This window comes from Mirounga angustirostris, unplaced genomic scaffold (assembly GCF_029215605.1).
Source record: "Mirounga angustirostris isolate CCGP_5_RB_7025 unplaced genomic scaffold, mMirAng1.0.hap1 SCAF_13, whole genome shotgun sequence".
In the NCBI taxonomy this organism is placed as follows: Eukaryota; Metazoa; Chordata; class Mammalia; order Carnivora; family Phocidae; genus Mirounga; species Mirounga angustirostris.
This window is the reverse complement of record NW_026991721.1, coordinates 41441621-41460663: the sequence shown is the minus strand read 5'-3', so window position 1 is coordinate 41460663 and position 19043 is coordinate 41441621. Positions and strand designations below refer to the sequence as shown.

General features: G+C 48.2%; 1 protein-coding gene across 2 annotated transcripts in view; it reads left to right on the top strand.

The window, feature by feature from the left end:
• The window catches only part of INSC (INSC spindle orientation adaptor protein), a 151101-nt gene that overhangs the window by 50243 nt on the left and 81815 nt on the right, over positions 1 to 19043 (top strand). For both annotated transcript variants that reach the window (XM_064576796.1, XM_045894076.3), the window contains exon 2: positions 9698 to 9798. In XM_064576796.1, the coding sequence (XP_064432866.1) occupies positions 9698 to 9798 (101 nt within the window). The remainder of the gene's footprint in view (positions 1 to 9697; positions 9799 to 19043) is intronic.

Sequence of the window (19043 nt, the reverse complement as noted above, 5' to 3'; positions counted from 1 at the left end):
CTCTGGCTGTATTGTGCATGCACTAGAGTCAGTGTCCAGAGGGCTAATTGTCAGTAGACAAACACAGTATCCCACCATCTCTTCCAAGGCTGAGGAAGAAGGGAAAGGAACTTCTATACTGAGAGACTTCTGTGTCTAGCACACTTACAGATGCCTTCAGCATAGCATTTACTTCAGTTTTCATAAGTAGGTTATTTCAGATTAGTTGCTGTAACAAACAAGCCCCAAATATTAGTGGCTTAGCACATTGTGTGTATTTCTCTTCTTCCCCCCCACCCCGCGCCGGACTGATGTGAGTTGGGTGGCTCTACTCCAAACTGTGTTCAGGACTCATCTTCTTTCATCTTTTGGCCTTGCCGTCTTGTGGCTTTCCAGTTGTTCTGGCAGCACTCAACAGGCAGACAGGGGAAGAAAGAGGGACATGGAGAAAGCATACCTACTATTACAAGATAATTTGAAACTGCTCAAGACCTCCCACTTTTATTGATGCCTAGGGAATTTTGGGAGGGAGAAATTACTCTAGGTTAGGGTGGTTGGAGAAGGCCTCTCAGATGAGGTGGGATTAGAACTGAGTCCTGAAACATTGGTATTAACCTGGAGATAGAAAAAGAGAATTGAGGGGATTTTGGTCTGAACGTGTTGAGGTGCCATGACTGATGCATAACATTATGGAAGGGCAAGGTGTTTTTGGAGAACCACGGAATCCCCTGTCGGGTAATGACTAATATTTATTGAGCTCCTACTCTGTACTAGACACCGTGCAGTGCACTGTTTGGATGCTACTGTGACATGTGACATAAATGAGCCTTGATAAGACAACATTCTGTGAATGGGCTGTTTTTTTATGTTTGACTCATTCAATGCCCCAGATTGTATGCTTCTCTCCCCTATGTCTTCTTTCCCAAGGGGATATAGACCCCCTCAACCTGGGGCCTCATCGTGACTCAGAGAGGGAAATAGCTTGCCCAGTGTAACCTCTGAGCGTGATTTATGAAACAGGATGTATCCAAATTTTCACCACGCTGGAGCTATTCAATTTTCTCTAATGGCTTTTATCTGAGAGTTATGTCTCTTCATGGCAGTCACGACCAGTAAGTCATTAGCTTAAAGTATACTGATTGTTAATTTTAGCACCCTGGGATCTGGGCCCAGGGAGAGAGGGCTCTCGCTTTTGCAAATCAGAGCTAAAGAACATTTGAGCAGTTGGCTAACATTCACATCAGGAAAAGTTAGAAAGTAGGAAGGGGTAATCAAAAAGTTAAAGAGTAAAAAGCAGTTGACTAGCTGGATATAGTTCAGGAGGCTGTAGAATGGCCTCCATCTGGCTGCCCCGCTACTTTGAGGTACTTGTCTTCACCAGGAGAGAAACAGAACCAGTCTTATATTGAGCACTCCTGCGTGCCAGGTACTTCACATACGTGATCTCACTGATCCACACCGTAGTGCCATGAGGAAGGAACCATTACTTCTGTTATCCTTCTTATATACCCCACTTTACAGATAAGGACACTTAATGCCCATGATCACGCAGCTAGTAACTGACTCTGAATCTGCATTCTTACGCAACAGAGGTCTGGATGGGAGCGGCCCAAAGGTCCAGCCTAGCATCTCTCAGGGCCTACACTCCGCCGATGGTCCCGGAGGTCTGGGATGCCAGTTGCTTACTTCTGACCCTTAGAAAATCAGCAGCTCAGGGCCAGCTCCCAGATGCCAGCAACTTCTGTTTCCTTGTGTGGTTCAGGGCTGGGCACTCCTCTGATGGGCAGCTGGGGTGTCAGGACGGGCCCACCCTGAGGTACAGGGTGGGGGACAGCATGGCTTTCCAGGCTCCAGGAATTTGGGCTTCCCTCTGGGACTGTTATACATGCTCCTTCAGGAGAGGCTGCCTGGGGCTTGTCTTTGACAAGTTGGAGCCTTTTAGAGGATGGGCGGTCATACTGATCAGGGACCAGGGCACATGGGCCTCAGCAGCGAGAGCTAGACTCCGGCTCCTTTTTCTCAGACCTCTGGGGACTCATGGGCATCTCTGTATCAACCTGCCTGGCTCACTCCAAGACTGAGCTGAATTAGCCTAGGAATCCCTGCAATTTCTCTATCCACTGCTCATTCCCCTGTGTTGATAGCCGCAGCAACAGAGAAAGCGCATGAGTAACCCAGTTTTATAGATGGGGAACTGCCAGAACAATGGATTTCCCAGGGTAAATCACTCTGAGCCTGGGTCGGTCTCTTGGGGCTCTAACCACACAAAGCCTTCTTTGGATTTCCCATTGGGAAGCTGATGGCAGTGAGGAGACCGAGGTGCAGGTCCCAGATACAGCTCAGCTGCTGTGTGACCTCAAGCAGATCTCTTCCCCTCTCTGAACGTGTCTCGCCATCTGCCGGTGTTAATCTCTGTGCTTCAGTTTCCTAATCTAAAAAATGGGGATAACAAGAGCATTTACCACATTGCCTGACACATAGTTAGCACCCTAAATATGTCTCCTTTTCTCCTACTCATCATTATTATTATCATTATAGTTATTATTACAAGGCAAGAATCTCTAAGGCCTCCTACTAATTCTAATACTCTAGCGTTATGATGTGAGCTCCTCTAGGAAGGCTGCCTAGATTGTGGCTGGAGGCTATAGTCTCACCCCTGACATATTTGTGCAGGTGGGATTCTTGTTACCTTTCAGGTAAAGCCTAGAAGGTACATGTATCCAGTTAATCAGGGGGAGGCTTGGGGCCTTTCCTGTGCTTTGTTGAAACTGTTCTGGCTCTGGAATTGAGCAGGGCTCAGGTCTGGGTGGTCCCTACCTGATGCACGGTCCTTCTGGGTTGCCCAGCCACGGTGTTCAGAGCCCAAGGGGCAAACCCAGCTCTGGGAGCCCTGAGTCTATTCTGCCCACTTGCTGGACTCTGTTGCCTGACAGCTGTAAAGGGTCACTCAGGCTTCCTCTAGAGAGTCGCTCTGTCTATATTTCATGAGGCTCAGTCCATTCGGTAGGGCTAGGTGACGGCTTGCTTAGTTTCTTGTGCCTCCCCTGGGAATGAGGGTTCTTAAAGTATCTGATTGTTCAGGATGCTGAGCACTCCAGCTAGCGATACTGAAATGTCTCGATGACTATTGCCACCCTCCCACAGATCAAGAGGGCCTCGGGTGGGGGCAAGGAGGGAAGCTCATTGTCGTTACCTCCCAAAGCTCACTGCAGCCACCCTCCTTTCTACCCCCAAGTCCCCATGGCTCTAACCTCAGGGCTTTTGTGGTCCCCCTTGGGAGTTGCGTCTACTCTTAAATGGACCCCTGCTGCTGGCCTCACTCCCTGGAGTCCATCCACTTACTGGTCACCATGGGAGCTGAAATCCCACTTTGATGTTTTCAGTCCCCTACTCAAACCACCTTCAATGGCTCCCTATCATCCACAGAATAGAGTCCAAAGAATCTGTTCCTTTCATATGCAGGACCACAGAGGCACCTTCCTGCTAGCCCCCTGGGAGAGATCTGGGTCCCTGAACCCTTGCTTTATTTTCTGGTCTTTTTGCCACTGTTCACACTGCTCTCCTGGCACTGAATGTCCTTTTCCCATCTTCACTTGGCAAAATCCCACCCTGCATTTAAGACCCAGTTCAGATGTCGCCTCCTCTAAGAAGTCTGCCCTACTTCCCCGGCTGAAAGTGGCCACTCCTTTTTCTGCATCCCCATGACACTGGGATGGTTTCATCTAAACTCCAGCTGGGCCCAGCCTGGAGTGCTCACTGTAACCTTCTAGAAACACTTGCAGTTCCTTAATTTTCCTATGCTCTTCCCTCTGTCCCCATGCTCTTCTCTCCACAGCTTCCCCTTTCTCTGTCTCCAAACTCCTCTTGCAAGGGTCAGTTTTGAGGTCATGTCCTGAGAAACTTGCCATGACCCCTTCTCCCCACCTTCCATTCTCGCCTAGTACTGCTGGGAAGCCCTCTGGACCTCCCTTAGCACCTCCTTGCTTTTTTTTTTTTTTTTTTTTGCAGTTTTTGCAGTTGTCATGCAACTATCTCTTGTCTGTCTGTCTGGGAGAAACTGCCTAGTAGAGCACAGAGCTGGGGCTGGGGAGGGAGCCTGCCCAGCCAGGTATGATCAGACAGTAAGGACTACAGAAACTCAGGATGGGGGCTCCTGGGTGGTTCAGTTGGTTAAGCGACTGCCTTGGGCTCAGGTCATGATCCCAGGGTCCTGAGATCGAGTCCCGCATCAGGCTTCCTGCTCAGCGAGGAGTCTGCTTCTCCCTCTGACCCTCCCCTCTCTCATGCTCTCTCTCTCTCTCATTCTCTCTCTCTCAAATAAATAAATAAAATCTTTAAAAAAAATAAAAAGAAACTCAGGAGGGACAGGTGGCTTTGTCTCAGTGAGTGTTAGGATGCCAAGCCCTTTCCCTGCAGTGTGTATGGTTGGAAAAGGCCCTCCCACAACCCTCTCAACAACTACTCAAAACGTGGCCGCATAGGCACCTGTCTCTCATTTACCAGCGAGGAGGCTGAGGTTCCTTTGGTAAGAACCCACCCAGCCAGCCAATAAGAGTCTATCAATCTGGGGCGCCTGGGTGGCTCAGTTGGTTAAGTGACTGCTTTCGGCTCAGGTCATGATCCTGGAGTCCCAGGATCGAGTCCCACGTTCAGGCTCCCTGCTCAGCAGGGAGTCTGCTTCTCCCTCTGACCCTCCTCCCTCTCATGCTCTCTGTCTCTCATTGTCTCTCTCGCAAATAAATAAAATCTTAAAAAAAAAAAAAAAGAGTCCATCGATCTGGTCGATCTGATCACTTTGCACCAGGCGCCTGTCAGGAGGGGGGTGGCGGATACAGCAGGGGGCAGGACAGACCTCTGGTCCCTGCCCCCAGGATCCTTAAGGGAGAAAACTTTAAGCTACTAATTTCAGTTGTTTAATTACAATTGTGATAAATTCTAGGGAGGAGAACTGATGAGGGGGTAGGGGATCATATAGTGAGGGACTTGACTGAATCCCCAGGTCTCATTCCTCCCACACCCACTCCCCCAGCTGCCTCCTCCCTGTACCTAACACTGCAGCAGAGCTTAACCGCTTTCCACAATATTTACTGCCCTGCACTGTTGACAGCCCTAATGGATTCTGCAGATTAAATAATCCCAGCCCAGCCTTGAGCCATACCAGGATTGGCCCATTAAACAATGGCAGAAGCCGCCCCCGTCCTGGTTCTAATTCAATAATTTACTGTAAATCGCCTACCATTTCCTTCTTCCATTCTTGTTAGCCAAACGAAGGTGAGCAAGGGCTGCTTCTAAGAGGAGGCAGGAGCAGAAATGAGCTGTCCGAATGAGCAGTTGTCACAGCGGGCATTGAATTAAATCAGAGACACCTAAGGCTGCAGGTCTGTCTTGTAAACTAGCCTCTCCTGGTGGGGGAGGCATTGCCGAGAGCCTCCAGGGTGAGATTTCCAATGAGTTAGGAAGGGCCTTGGGCAGGGTTGGTGGTGGGGACGGAAGTGATGGAGTTTCCTCTTTCTTGCTCACTCCTGCCTGTGTCCTTTCCACCTCTCTCAGGGGCAAGGCAGCATCTCTGCCCTGAGATACATTTCTCAACTCCTCCTTCCACAAGGAAGAACACTTCCTCTTTGAGGCTCCATGTGCCAAGCACATGATCCCTTTCCTTTCCTTTCCTTTTTTTCTTTCAATCTGTTAGGGGCTTTTGCAAGTGATCACATTTAATCCTTATGAAGCTCTTAGAAGGCAGGTATAATTGGGAGAACCACATTCATGGGAGGTCCATGATTTTCTCAAGGTCATGCACCAATCTGGTACAGAGTCAGGATTTGAATCCAGATCTGACAGACCCCAAAATTCAAGTTCTTTTTGTGACACCATTGAGGACGGACAGTGGGCAGCAAAGGGATTACCTTGAACCCATTTTCTGACATGCTGTATAGTTTTGGAGGCATTGTTCTTGGAACCTCTGCTCACTAGGATGAATCCAGCCCAGGGCTCAGGGGAGGTGGCTGCCGGTGCAGCAGGCTGTGGGGGCTTCTCTGAGGGCTGCATGCTTGAAACAGGTTTCTCCGTAAAGCTAGTGGTACGTTAGGCTTTAGCTGGGACTGTGGTTTCCTCATCCCCTGATTCCTTTAGGGCCCACAGCTGTCCCCATGACTCTCACAGAAGCAACCAAGAAATGAGGAACCGAAGAGACATGCCCACTGTCTGTGCCCTCCTTCCTGCCACCATTTGAGTGCAGTGCTGGCAATCTGAAATGAATGTTGGCCATTCATTTTTCCAAGGACTGTTCTTCTGTCCTCTGGCGGTGTCGCGGAGGACCGGCACCAGACGAGGCTGGAGGACTCCCTGTCTGGGAGGTGGGAGCCTCAGGAGGCACCAGGGAGAAGGAGGAGAGTTGGAGGGCTGTGACAGCTGGGGGCTGGGTGTGGTTGCCACCATGGAAGGGAGTCGGGCTCCCTGTTAGCAAACGAAGGACCTGTGTCATCCCCTCCATGTGCTCCAGCACCTCCCCTCAAAATCCTAAAGCCGGGATCCTCGTCCTCTATCACCGACAGCTGTGTGATCCTGAGCAACGCACACACCTCCACTGAATTTCAGAGTCTCGTCAGTGACGGGGATGATGATAGTATTAAATGAGTTAATACTAGATGAGGCATTTAGAACAGTGCTTGGCTCACAGTACACACTCAATAAATATTAGCCATTATTATTATTAGATACATTTTATAAATATCAGCTGGGTTAAACTCTTGGTACTGCCTGTCTCACCTTCCAGATGTTCTCTCTTTCCGGTTCCTTATCCCCAGTGCATATGAACTGTGGTTCCTCTGAGAGCTAATCTGGTTCACAGTCCTGGCTCTGACCACGCAGGTCATCGTGTAGGATCCTGGGCCCAGGCCCACATTGAGCAAGATGTGCTTTCAGGCATGAAGGGGTCTTGTCCCACTGGGGGAAAGAGGCAGGCATAACTAATACAGTCGGTAAATAGGGCAGTGATGCAAATGCAGCCCAGATGTCCCCAAGAGGCTCCCCCAGCCCCTGGGAAGACCTGCAATCACAGGGATCAAGGTTTTGTTTCCTGGATGGCCCCACTGGCACAACCACTGTGGGGCCATGGGTGAAACGGATGAACAAGGACATCTCACCAGGGCATTTTAACGAAATCAAGATAAAATCAAGGTTTATCGTCGCATTCCCCTCTGCTAGGAGCCCAGTGGTCCCTAATGAAAAGGAAGCAGATTGTCTGGGCCCTGATTTGTTCCTCCTGTGCTCTGGCTGGCTTCTGTCTGAGGGGCTCACAGGTCAGCAATTGGGAATCTGTTCTAGAATTTTATGGTCACTGAGCTATGTTTCTAGAATCTACCTCTTAGAAATTCAGATCATTCTCTTGCATCCAGGTTTCTGCTCATGACAGCTCCCCCTTTGTCTGGGTGCATCAGCTACAACTTGATCAGATCCAAAGTTCCCCCAATACCAAAGACATGCTTCATCTCCTCACAGAACCCTAACTGGATCACCCTTTGAAGGGTCTTGGAGCTTCCTTACCGTCTCCGTGTCCTTGCCTATTTTAGCTTGAATTCCCTCTTCACTGTTTGTACGCTGCACCCTTTTCTTCTTGATGATGGAGATGGAGGTAAAACAAGATCGGCTTGCTCACTGCTGTCTGATGACATCATAGCATTCTCTCTGAGAAGTTGGTATTTTCCTTTGGGGTTCTTTAGTCAAGCACGTCAGAAGGGGAACAGTTATCTCCTTTTGTTGTTTCTAGCTTTTTCTTTTGTGCCATCCTTTTCAGGCTGCTGACTCACTGGGTTCCAAAAATCTACTTTTTCAATCACAATCATAACACTAGAAATAACAATGGCGATACTGCTGATGTTGATGGGCACTCGTCGAGCGTCATCAAAGCTTTCTATGCTTTGTCTCATTTTCTGCATCTCCCTCAGCAGAGCTGACCACAGGGTTGAGTGCACAGAGGACTTTCAGGGCATGAGACTAACAAAGGCTGCTATTTACTGCGCTCTCACCCTGGCCTGACACTTACACAGCCCTAATCTCAGGTCATTGCTGTCATAGCCCCGTACAATAGATAGTATTATTCTCAGTTACAGAAAAAGAATTAGGGCTCAGCATAAAGGTATTAAAAATGTATTCCACTCAGCCTTTCAACAGACACATAGAGTGCTGGCTACATGGCTGGCCCTTGGCTTATGGGGTTCATAGGGTGGTGGGACCCACAGACCAAGAAACAGACATTGGGAGTGAGTCTCTGGAATTACATAATGCCCTAGTTTATTCTGAGTTCCTGGCTCCCATACTTTCCAGATCGACTCTCTTCTTCTTTATTCCAAGCATCATAAAGGGTACTTTATGTCCAGCGATATCACTGTTAATTAAAGTCCTCCTCCGTTCTTTTCTCATAAGGGTCATTTGTACTCATGGAGTAAGAGTTTAATTTTTCTGGACTTACCTTACCATTCTTAGCTGTCTCTTCCCACAAGCTCATACTTGTGTTTTCTCGGAAAGTCTTGAAATCTGCTGTCCCCCAGCTCAGGGCATGCCAGGTGATGGCTAAACCTCTCCTGTGTTACTCTACCCCAGCAAAAGCGACAGAATCTCCCTTTTCCTCGGGGAGGGCTTCCTCACTGTCTTGGAGAAGGAGAAGGCAGAGAGGTGGGAACAAGGAAGGGACAAGTGACAGGAGGAGTCAAACAGGTGGAAGGATACTTTTGTCTTGGTCCAACCTGCGAGACACAGGCAAGTCAGGTGGGTCCTCAGTGCTGGGATTGGAGGCCCCTAGAGCCCGGTTTACCTTTATCAGTTAGGCTGCTTTTGGCTGTTCACTAATAAAACCTTCTCTTTCAACAACAAGAACTTTCTTATCTTACATAATAGGTAGGCCTAGGGATGGGCCGGACTCCAGGGTTCATTGATTCAGTGGCTTGGGGATCAAGGACCCAGATTTATTGTTCTCTGTGTGCCAGCTTTATTCTCCCAGCTGCGTCCTCTCTTGATTGCAAGATAGCTCTAGCAGCAATGAATTGACATGCTTCCTTGCTCAGGTCCAAGGGGAGAGATACTGTCTCCTTGTGGTTTGCAGTTAGGAGAAAGAAAACTTTTTCTGGAAGCAGTCCTGTCATGGCTCATTGGTCCGAATTGAGTCCCATGACTATTCCTGAACCATTTACTAGCAGTTTGGGTGAAATTATATCATCTGAAGTGGAATGGATTTGGGGAAGCAACCACCATGCTCATTATAGAGTCACATTTCCCAGGCATAATCAAAAAGTGAATAACCCAGGGCTGTGATGGTTATGGAGAATTAGCATGTAGAGTTTCCAGATTTAGCAAATAATACATGATGCCCATAAATGTGAATTTCAGATAAGACATAGATACTTTTTAAGTATAAGTACATCCCATGCAATATTTGCTGGTCTGTGTGTCCCAACATTTGGTACAAAGCGAGATGGGTCAGGCAAATGTTTGATAATGGGAGATAAAAGATTGTAGGGATTCCTAGTGAGCTTGGGACATAGGACTAAGTCCTACACTACTTGTGTGAGGTTAGTGAAGTCTAAACTTTTTCAAAAAGAAGAGGGTGCTGGGGCCTTTCCTCCATACCTGCCTTGCTCCTTGTGGCCAGGAACTGGGAGAAAAAGTGATTGTACCTCTTCTCTCAGGGCATCCATTGACCCGGTCCTGCCCTCTCTTTTTCCAGGGTCACGACCGCTGCGGGCAGGCTTTGCTGCAGATTGGGATCAACATGATGGCGTTGCCTGGAGGCCACCACCTGGATGCCATCCCTCTGCCGGGTCAGCGGTAAGTCCATCTCTTAGGGCCAGGCCTGCTCCATTTGGCCTCTGGCTGAGGCCCAGCTCCAGGATCTTGAAGTTGCTGGTGGTCCCACCTCTCCGTGCACTGTCATGGAGAGGAGGCTTAAGGCAAAGTATTGGGGATGCCATGTTGACTCAGCAAATACTGACAGAACTGGGCCCTGAGACATGGAGGAATCAGGCATGTCCAGTCCCCCAAGGAGCTGGGGTCTAAGGTGCAGGCAGACAATGAAACAAATAATTGAATGGGGTGTTCTGCTAAGATAGGGGACCCCAGGGGAGGCTCCCGATCCCACATGGGCCAGGAGGCTGGAGCCTTTGGGGGCCCTTGGGGTTATGGAAGGCTCTCTCTGAGCTTTTTGAAAGGACAGTCTACCCTTAGGTGTCTTCTCCTTCTCCCAGGGCACCAGGGAGGGAACGGAGCACAGAGCTGATGCTAGGGGATATTTATTGCCCTGAGTTAGTTGGGTTGGGGGAGAGAGGTGGGGAGGAGGAGCCAGGAATACACTGAGCAGAAGTTGAAGCCCAGATGATGAGGTGAGAAGGAGAGATGGGGCCCCAGAGGTGACTTCACATGGCTGAAAGCCGTGGGGACCTGGCTGGTCCTGGAGGCCAGAACCAGAACCAAAGGGTAAAGTACCAGGGCAGTGAATCCGTGGTGACCAGCTGTCCTGGTTGCCCCAGGACTGTCCTGATTTTGGCCCTGAAAGTTGTGACTTTGAAAATGCCTCAGTCCTGGGCAAACCAGACTCTGGTCACTCTCATGTAGGTTTGATCTATGGAAGAGCTGTGTAATCGAGTGCTCAGGGCTTCTGCCTTGCTTTTTTTTTTTTTTCTGAGACATCTTGATGGGGCCATTTTGAGGCAACAGAATCCAAGTAGCCCTTGCAAGACTGTTAAGTCATTGTTTTGTTTTGTATGTTTTGTTTTACATATTACAGGCATCACTGACATCTTACCTTTATTCTATCCTTAACCACCTGTCCACCTGAATTATCACATCATTCATTTCTATATTGTTTGGGTTTTGAGTATATTTCTAAGTGTATGTTGCTTTTAAAATCAGAAAAGATGTTAACTATTTGCTAAAAGTCTACTAGTACTGGGTTAACCTTTATGAGGTTATACCCCTCTGGGACTCTGCTCCCCCAAAGTCATCATTATAACAAGGTTTATGGGTATGACATACAGTTCGTGCATGCCATTTTAGAATGGGAAACACTGTTGTTAGAGATGTAGCTAGGAATTTTCTGTGCAGCCTGATGCTGAGAATAAGGGATCATATGGGGACCCAAATATCTTTCCACACAGTGTGTCTTAGGCAGAGCTCAGAGATGGTGAGAGGCAGACCCGTCAGGATCCACATGTGTTGGAAGAGCTGAAGGCCTTTCATGGGGTGAGCAATGGTCATCAGCTTTGAACTCATGATAGCCTGGTTTTGAAGGCAGGTTCTACCTCCTACTAGCAGTGTGGCCTTGTGGAAGTTCTCACACCCTGTCAGCCCCTCAGTTCCCTCACGTATAAAACAGGGATGAAAAGAGTACCTACTTCATTGGGTTCATGTGTGAACCGAAGGACTTAGTGTGTATGAAGGGTCTGTCATGCAGGGAAAGCTACATAGGGGGCGCTCTTGTTTATCAAGTGCCTGCTGCATGACAGAGGTCCACTGTGGCTCTTCATGAAGGTGATCTCAGGGCAGTCTTCTAGAAATCCCTTCCCGGACCCCTTCTGGCCAGTGACCTCATTGAGAAAATAAGAAATCGCCAACGGACACTCCCAGCAGCTTAATATTTTAAGCCAGGAGAAAGCGGAGCTGTTCTAGATGAAGTGGAATCATAGTCTTCCTGGCTCCTGTCCAGACCGGGCAGTAGGTCGGTACCTCCGTACCAGATGGGCAGTGTGTTGGTTCAGAAGCGCCTGGGGAGCTTCCCAGGTGCAAATTGAAACCAGCCTCTGTAAGCAGAGGGCAGGGAGAGACCAAAGAAACAGGTGGGCCACTCCAGACTGGTGGGCAGCAGGTTAAACAGACAAGGGAACTTACATATGGGGCTTGTCTTGAGTGGCAGCAAGATACGTGGATTCCACACCTGCCACCAAATCTTAAAAGTTTATACGGAGGTCTTAAGTGGGTTCAGTCATGTATACCGTCAAGATGGTCTCAGCATCCCATCACTATCTCAAGGTTGTGTCCCCTGGGGCCACCTCTGGGAGTGGGGAAGGCAAGTGGAATGCACATTCCAAGGACAGGGTTGGGGGGGAAGCCTCTGATGGCTGGGGTCCTGTGCATGGGTCAACTGGTGGCCATGTCCTTTCGATGACCTCACCCAACACAATAGGGCTTTGGGACACCTCCTCAGAGCCTCATGCGTCCTGGGATGGTCAGACCAGCGCCTGTGCTGGGGGTGGAGCAGCTGCGGTCACAGGGCAGTTTAGGACAGTGGTTAGGGGTCAGGACAGCCTCAGCTTAATTCTTGGTTCTGCTGCTTATTAGTTGTGACCTTGGGCTTTAGTTTCTTCATGTGAAAAATTCTTCACCCCCATCTGTGAAATGGGGATATTTATACTTACATCATTGGGTTGTAATGAGAATTTCAGATAATATGTATAAAGCACCTGCCTGCACACAGGAAACACTCCATCAATGTTAAACTCTCCAGATGAGGACTGCATCCCTGGGGTAGAGAATTGGGGCAAAGGTAGATCAGGCCCTGGCACCCTTTCTGCCTTGGGGAACCACACACACACACTCTCTCTCTCCCACTTCCAATCTCCTCAGAAGTTTTAAGGATACAAGGAAGTTAAATTACATGGCAATGATTTAGAAATTGGATTAGTATTCTTTTGGAGGCAGACTAGGGTTTCTAATTGATATCGTACACACATACCTTGGGAGGAAAACCTTGGACTAACGTGACCCCAAGAGTTCTGGCTGGCCACAAAGCTGCAATCTGAGAAGAGGTTTGCTTAGAATGTCTTCAGCCCTAAAGTTCTGATAGGGCAGGGTGGGAAGCAGAGAGAAGGTGCTAGTTCCTTTAATATATTCAGAGCCTGGCCTGGCGAGAATATTGGGGGAATGCAATCCCTGGGCCTACCAGCCTATTAATTGTGTGTGTTCTGGGGACATATACGTGAACCATGTTCACGAAGAAGGCTTATGTGTATTCACAGGATGTCAGAGGGGTTAATTTATCCAATGCAATGCTGCACTGTGGACAGATAATAGCAGCTACCTCTTCTCTCCTCTTGTTCCAAGCTCTAGAGGCCTCTAGAGTGAGGAATAACACCATGGTTATTGTCCCCACATAAATAATTAATGCCGGATAATTGACTTCTCTCTGCTGTGTTCTGCTGAAACTGAATTTCACTCTGAAGTGCCATTGTTCACTTCAATATGCAAAATAAATAAACACTGTCAAGTTGCGTGGGATCAGCCAGCAGCTTGGGTGACTCCTATGTGTTAGGCCTTTGGTATTTGAGACCCTTATGAATAAATAGCATCAAAAAAGACATATCTAGGTGCGGGCTCTGGGGAGAGAGTAGAGGGCAGGGCACCCTGGTGTCCCAGGTCAGGGGCTGGGATCCCATGCTGAATTGGCCTGGGTGATAAGAGAGGGAGTGTTAGGGTTCTCAACTCCAACTTCATCTGAATCTCCGGGAAAGCTTTCAGATTTAAAAATAATAAATAAGCCAAAGAACAAAACCCTACTCTTGGAAGCATTAATGCAGATCTAAGGGGTTGAAAGCATGTAGGCCTTGGAATCAGACTTGGACTCAAGTCCCAACGCTACTCCCAACCGGCTGTGTGACCTTGGCTCCCACTGAACCTGCCTGTCAGATGGCATTCTGTGTGCGGGTTATTATCGCTCGTTTGCAAATGATGGGTCACAGGTTGGGTTCTCTGGGAAGCAGCCTTTGGGATGGAGTTGAGAGTTCAGGGTGGTTATTAGGGATTGCCTTTGGGGCCAGCACCTGGGGAAGGGAGAGGACAGAAGCAGGACTGGGGGAGGGAGAAGATGAGCTGAATTACTTCAGCTACCCTCACACGGAGCTTTGGAATCACAGTTTTGTTCATTGGCCAGGGTGGCCAGGGCCTTCATTCACATCCCACTTGATATGTCTTTCAAGTGGGCAGCTGTGGGCAGGGCATGACCTTAGGCGAGGTGGCTCTGAGACAGTCTGAGGGCCTGACGGCTGGAGGCTCTTAGCTAATGATACTCCCAGCAGCTGGAGGCAACAAGTCCTTCTTTAAAGGGGAATCTGAGCAGCACAAACATCTGCCCCATGAGGAAACTGAGGCTTGCCCAAGGTCAGAGCTTATAAGGAGCAGAGCTTGGATAGATGTTTCCAAATGATGCTTGAGCCTGAGTGCTGGCCAATACTCTACCCAGTCTCTTTTCCGCAGTGTTCTTGGGGCCATGACACAAACAAACCATTCAGTCATTCATTCAGATAGTTGTTTACTCATTAGTCTTCCACAAAATTTTTCTACCTGTATGTCTTGAGTGCAGATCATGTGCCTTGTGTGATGCTTGTGTGCTTAAGGACATATTGGTGACCAAAATCTGTGCCTTGTGTGATGCTTGTGTGCTTAAGGACATGTTGGTGACCAAAATGGACATGGCCCCTTCCCTCGTGGGACTCACTGATTTATCTCTTGACCTGATCAGGCTTGCATGTATACGAGCATACAACTCAGGTCTTTGGTTTGGGATCGCTCACTGTCAGTGACTCACTTTCTCACCTGCTTTCTGTTGAGCCCGAAGTCTGAGATGAGTTGGGATGGGTGCTGCTGCAGTTAATGGCAGGCGGCCTCCCGGATGGCCTGGCCTGCTGGCAAGGAGCCGTCCAGCTTCTGAGCCACTGGGGGCCACCACAGGCCAGCCTGTCTCCAAGTAGATAATGGCTTGCATGTGTGCACCCCTGGTCTGTGGCTAGTTTTCTGTTGCTGGCCTGTTTCTATGCCTGCGGTGAAATGTGCAGACTGTAATTGTCAATGGGATAATTGAATATTTTTTCTCTTGTTTAAACAGAAAAGAAGGCCAATCAAAGTTAGAATCGAATTCCCTCACTTCTCTCATCTCCCAAGAGAAATCCAGAGACACAGGCATGACCTTGAGAAGGCAGAGGGACAATGATTCAATAGTTATTTTTAGGAAGAGAAATTGGGTTTGAATTTCCATACAGTGCTGGGAACTAGGCTCAGAGAATTATCGAATGTTAGTGCTGGAAGTTTCCTCAGATCCCATCATGATGGTGGGGAAACTGAGGCTCAGAGAAGGGAATGGAGCTCTCAAAATACTCTTCAGGCCCATTTGTGTAGTCCTGCCTTTTCTGAGCTGTTCCTTAAGTGCTATGTCCTAGCCCCAGTGGAATTCTCATGTGGCAGTGATCTGTAGTAGACACCAATTTCATTCATTCACTCATTCATTCAAATGAAATTTACTTTGGACTAGGAATTTACCTTGGGTAATTTACCCTGGGTTGTAGGGTGATGATTTATGTAAATGTCATCACCCTACTCAGTGATAAATGTCCATGTCCTGAGGCCCGAATTATGTTCTGATTCATAGCTATGCTCCTGTGATTAGAATATACACAGTAGGAGCTCAAAGAGTGGTTGTTGAAAGAATAAATATTTAATAGATGTTTGATGAATGAATGACAAATGGCTGAGGAGTCTCAGGTGAGTGTGAGAAGTTAAATTAAATGGCTTGGATTTTGTTCCTTTCCCCAAGACACTCCTGTCTCCAGCAAACTACTCTCATTCTTTTTGGTAGAAAGTTGCTGCTTGGAGGGAAAGAGTAAGCTAGTTTTATCTTGATTAATTTAAAGCCTCTTTCTGAGTGGAAGCCAAAGATTTAATTGGTTGATGGAGTCAGGGAGCTGGAGAGGCATTTTTTTTTCTTCTAAAGAAAAGTAATTCAGAAATATTTTTAGTCTTTGGTTTTATGTTTACTGGAAAAAAAAGTCTGCAATTTCATCATTAAATCTCATGCAGGAGGACACAGTGCAGTGGGGAGCATGGACTAGAAACCAGAGGCTTCCCTCTCTCCCTCCCTCCTACTTTCCTTCCTTCCCAGCCCCGAACGTTCACTAATCTGCTGTGTGTCATTGGACAGTCCTTCTTCCTCTCTGAGCTTTAGTTTCTTCTTCTGAAGATGAGGAAGTAGGCAAAAGTTTCCCCAGGGACCCTTCCAGTTCTAATATGCTAGGAGTGTGTGAATGAGTTTTGGATAGTCTGTCCCCTTTTCTGGATAAAAATATCACACTTTAATGCCTAGGGCTGGGAAAGCAATCCCACTGACCAAAACAAGGTCTTCTCATTCCTTCCTGTGAAATGCAGAGGTCTTGTGTTTGCCTTGAAGCTGGGATGGAAACTGCAAGACATACTAGTGTGGGAGCCCCTTCCAACATCCAAGGGTATGCCCTGTTCAGATTTTACGGAAGCCCCTTGGTGTATCCAGGAGAAATGTTCTATAGGGGAAGAGGGTGCCCTGCTTTGGTGGCATAGAAGACAGATAAATCCATGAACCCCAGCACTCCAACATGCTTTATAATTTGAAGTCCTTGCTTTTGACTCCATCTCCACACCTCCGATTACACTTGGGACTTGCCACATTCCCAGTATGTGGTCCCGTGCCTCCACTCCTTTGTACAAGCTGTTTCTTCCGTCAGAAACCCCATCATCCTCCAACTCTGCTTCCTCTCCTGAAGAACTTGAAGGTACCCTTCCAGTGTTGGCCTGGGGAGTTTTCTCAGATATCATAACTTGGACTAAGCATCCCTTCTCTCTGCTCCCACAATTCTTTCTGCGTGCCTCACAGTGCCGTATGTAGCCTAGTGAGCCATAATTGCTTATTTACATTCATTCATTTCCTCATTCCATCAGCGCTTGTCAATGCCTGTGACGTGCCAGGTGCTGTGCTGGGTGCTGGGAATGTGTCACTGTGCAAGGTCCTACCCCCTGGAGACACTCCTCTCACCAGCCCCCCTCTGTAATCTCAGCACCTCGCCTAGTGCCTGGCACATCGGGGTGCTCAGTAAAGTTTGGAGGCCGTTACCAAGTGTTCTTGGCATAGTGAAGTGTTCTTTTTGCAGAAAACTCTCCACCCAGAGGGTAGACTAGGGTAAGGCAGAGGAATCCAAATCTCAGACTTTGAAGGAATAAAGTTCCATTCTAAGTGAAAAGAGCTTAAAATGAACCAACAAGACTGTAGGCACAGATTTCCATAAACTGTTGACACCCAGTGTTTTGGGGGAGCATTGGATGGCCAGGCCAGTCGGATTAGCTAGGGATGAGGAACTGGTAGGAGCAGCTGGGGGTTAGGGCGTGGGTCTGCTGAGCTGGGAAAAATTGTTCCCTTTGGTATCTGAAGGGTCAGGCACAGCTGCATTTCCCCAGTGATGGGCTTTGATGACTGAAGGGGGCCGTCTAAGAGACAGAAGCAGAGGCAGGGCAAGGAGGGGTAGGAGGGAACCTATTTGCAGCTGGAAGTCCTGAGAGGGCCACTCCCTCTTCCGTTTGCATGGTCTCCCTGGCTTCCTTGCTCTGATAGTCCTTCCGGTGCAAACTTGTCAGAGGTATGTGATGATGGGGCCAGTGGGCCACAGTTCTGTCCTGAATTCAAACAACATGCATCCAATTCTCTCCCAGAAAGAAATGGGGCAAGGGTTTGAAAAATGACTGGACACACCATTGTCTTTAATGATTATAAGTTTTAAAAATGTATCGATATGTCATGGAAGGTCAGTCTACCATAGTAGAGAGGGTGCTGGCTGTACATTTGAGGGTTTGAATATCAGCTCAATTGCTAAAGACATCAAAGAGCATAGCATAATCATAGCCAGACTCTGGTCTCATATTGCCTGGATTCTTATTTCTATCTACCCAGTGTGTAGCCTTGGCCAAGTCATTTAACCTACCAAATCTCAGTTATGTGGACCTCATGGAATTATTCTGAAGGTTAAGTGAGCAATTAAGATTGAATCAAGCCCTTAGCACAGAGCCCAGAATGTAATAAACACTTGATCCATGTTAACTTTATTATGACTATTAGCAGTGAGGTCTTAGACAAGTCATGTAATGCTTCTAAGCCTCTTTCTACAACCATAAAATGGGGATGGTGATCTCCAACCATCAATGTGCTGTTAGGGGCCGAAGGTAAGAGCGCTTGGTACATGGAAGGTGCTTTATTGTTGATAAGCCTCCCTGCTTGCTGGGTGGGTAGTTAATTCCCCCTGATTTAGAAACAGTTTAGGGGGCCCATTGTTTCATATTGCAATTTCTTGGTATGAGACTACACTCTTCCCTTCCCCTATTCCAACTCCACCCTGGATAATTCCAGCTTAAAAAAAAAAAAAAATCATTCCTACCAGTACCCTGGTATGTTGAGATGATTGTGGTTACATCTGGCTTTGTGTTTGGAATCTGCCAGACTGCAGAAAACCCAGATTTTAGGTTTTGGTCACCTTCTTCCAGATGTCCAGGAAAGCCGCCATCAGAGAACAAGGGGGTTACTCAGGGAGCAGGCATCCACTTCTCTCTAGGGCTCTGGTGAGAACTGGGAGGGCTCCTGGGAGTCCCATTCACTGTCTGCGATGCCCTCCCTGCTCCCCAGCCATGGGGGCAATCTTGACAGCATCAGGCTCAGATTCCAGTTCGTGATGGAAACTGAGAAAATCCAACTCCAGTCCTGGCCCCTGGCCCCTCAGGCTCCTTGGCCAGAGACCCTACCCTGTCCTGACTGTGGTGATTTTCTACCATGAAGGGAATGTGACTTGTTGCCAGCCCATCTGCTTTGACCTCGATTTTCAATTCCCTTCCTCTCTGTGAGTAATCAGATCAGTCGTTTGGAGTTGCAAAGGAAAGATTTCCGCAGGGAAATGGCAGCTCGAAGTTTAGGGCTGAGGATGGTTGAACCACTGGGAGTTGCAAGGTTCAGGACCAGCAGGCAGTCCCCACTACACAGCGAGGGCTGCCCTTTATAGCCAGACTTTCTATGTTGGGGTCAGTCAGCAAATCCAATAGGAGAGGTGGAGCCCAGGGAGCCGAGAGCTAATGACAGAGAGTCAGGCGAGCTATGCAATTATGGGATGCTCAGCAGTAACTCAGTCCAAACCTTAATGAGCTGCAGTCCCTAGACTCCAAAATTGAGAAGAGCAGCTCATTATGTGGCGGCACGGTGGCCGAGGCTGGGAGTGGACTGACTTGTGGTGGGGCCATACCAGTTT